This window comes from Geospiza fortis, unplaced genomic scaffold, assembly GCF_000277835.1.
Source record: "Geospiza fortis unplaced genomic scaffold, GeoFor_1.0 scaffold130, whole genome shotgun sequence".
Classification (NCBI taxonomy): Eukaryota; Metazoa; Chordata; class Aves; order Passeriformes; family Thraupidae; genus Geospiza; species Geospiza fortis.
Window position 1 is genome coordinate 16,275,473 of NW_005054300.1, and position 2,088 is coordinate 16,277,560.

The window sequence follows — 2,088 nt, forward strand, 5'->3', positions numbered from 1 at the left end:
TAGAAAATGTTCTTTAATTGAAGCTGGATAAAAAAAGATTCCTAAAGAAAGAATTGGACTGTTCGAGTAACAACTAGAGAAGAAAAAGACTTGCAGTAGATGGTACAAGTATAACTTTGTACTAATAACTGTCATCAAAAGTAGTATCTTAACATTTTTCCCTTTCTTGTTAAACCATCAGTGATGTCAAATTTGAAGCTGATTTTTTTAAATTATCAAACTGGTCTTAGCCTGTCTAGTCCTCTACATACTTATCACCCCACACCCTTAATTGTAATGAGCTTGAAAGGAGAGCTCTTTAAATCTAATTAACAACTGGGTTACAGGAAAGCTTGTTAATACAGACTAAGTACAAGAGTCAGAGAGAGGCAAAATAATTACACAGTCAAACATAACTTACCCGTAGCATACCCATTTGTGGTGGTGTTCCACTAAATAATTAAGGAAGGTACCAAAAAATCCCAAGTAACTATAAGGTATAGTTGAAGGCCAAAGTGTTACCCACTGCAAAAAAAAAAATCGTTATCTTACTTCAGAGTAGAAGTACTATCAACTTAACCTTCCAAAATAGCTTTATTTTTGAGCCCCATGAGTTCCGAGCTCATTTATTCATAGCACTTAAGTTCTTTCATTCCATTAACCTTGTCCAAGGACCATATTCTCCCAGGAGCCTTTGAAAGATTCCAACTAGGAAATTTCTATTCCCTGACATACCAGATGCCAAGGGGATAAGTTTAAGGTTGCTGTCTGGGGACCAAGAGTGCATCTGCACGTTAAGTGGTATTTAAGTTGTAAGCTCATTACCTATTAGACATGGAAGCTGCAAAACCTACATTGTCTTTGTCCTGAAGAAGTTAATCTGAGGCAAGTGAGCTGAGGAGGCCAAACCATGAAAACACTGTTTAGGAGGAATAACTATCTAAAACTAGGGGATCTGTCTTTCTTCTTTCGTCCCATAAAAAAGAAAATGTCAGATTTTTGTTTATTTTTAACCGGGCACAGAAGAAAGCTGAGCATGAATCCCAAGAGCAGAGATGTAGAATTTCCTTCCCAGTTTCTCTCTCCTGTCACAGCGCTGTCCGCAGTGTTTAGCACTGTGCATGCCGATCTCCGCAAGCCGGGAGGAGAAGCAGGCAGTGAGGGATGAGCTGTGCATTTCAGAGGCCACTGGGGATCTAAGGTAAGCACCAGGCCAAAGTTCACACTGCCTTATCTTGCTTCTGGTGTATCAACACTGCAGTTTCTCACTATATGTAAATTTAGCTGTGCCAAAGATGTGGTGAGGTGATGATTTTAAACAGAGAATCTGCTTAGAGCTCATTCTGTTTCTTCAAACAGCCCAAAAATTGTTTTGTGAGTGGCTTGATGTGCCTTGACTATCATTTTTACAGGTGGTTCCCAAGTTTAGAAAATCTGTGCAAACAGAAAGAAAATCGCAACATGTGAAAGTCAAGGACAACTTTCATAAACTTGACAGATACATCAAAAAGCCATTAATATCCCTGCTCCAGTAATCCAAACTAACTTAGCTGAAGTCTGTTTTAGGAAATTAACACAACGTGGTGACTGAACGCGTGTGTTTCCCAACACCACCAGTTCGTACAGCCTGTGCCCAAAGCCCTCACCTGTAAATGCACCTTAGGGACTGACATGCCCCCCAGCTGTCCGGAGCGGGCTGTGCTGATGCTCGGCGCCTCAGCTCCCAGTTCTGGGAATGCTGCAGCCCCTTTCCCGGGGCACCTGCCCCGCAAGCCCTCGCTGCTGCCGCGCCCGGGATGCTCTGACCGGGCCCGGGACGCGCCCCAGCGCCACGGCCTCGCTTCCCTGCGCAGACCAGCTGCTTTCTCCCTCCCTCCGGCCTTCCTGCATGGCTCTGTCCAGCCTCCTCCCTGCCTGGCCAAAGCAGCACCTCCAGTTTCCTTTTTCTCCCCGTTTATTTTAGGGAGCGGCGTTTCCGCGGACACGGGGATGGAGCAGAGCACCTGCTCCACGCACCCCGCGGTTTCTGACCGATCTCCCTCCCGCCCTCCCCGCGCCGCTCCTTACGCCGAGGAGGATCATGCCGAAGATGATGGCGACCATCCAGAT

At 45.5% G+C, this 2,088-nt stretch overlaps 1 protein-coding gene across 1 annotated transcript in view; it reads right to left on the reverse strand.

Moving 5' to 3' along the window:
• TMEM254 (transmembrane protein 254) overlaps positions 1–2,082 on the reverse strand; it is a 5,163-nt gene extending 3,081 nt beyond the window's left edge. Inside the window, exons 1-2 of the mRNA XM_005417275.2 lie at positions 2,047–2,082; positions 401–504 (exon numbers count right to left, since the gene is read on the reverse strand). Coding sequence (XP_005417332.1) covers positions 401–504; positions 2,047–2,082 — 140 coding nt within the window. The remainder of the gene's footprint in view (positions 1–400; positions 505–2,046) is intronic.
• Between the last annotated feature and the right edge of the window lie 6 nt (positions 2,083–2,088).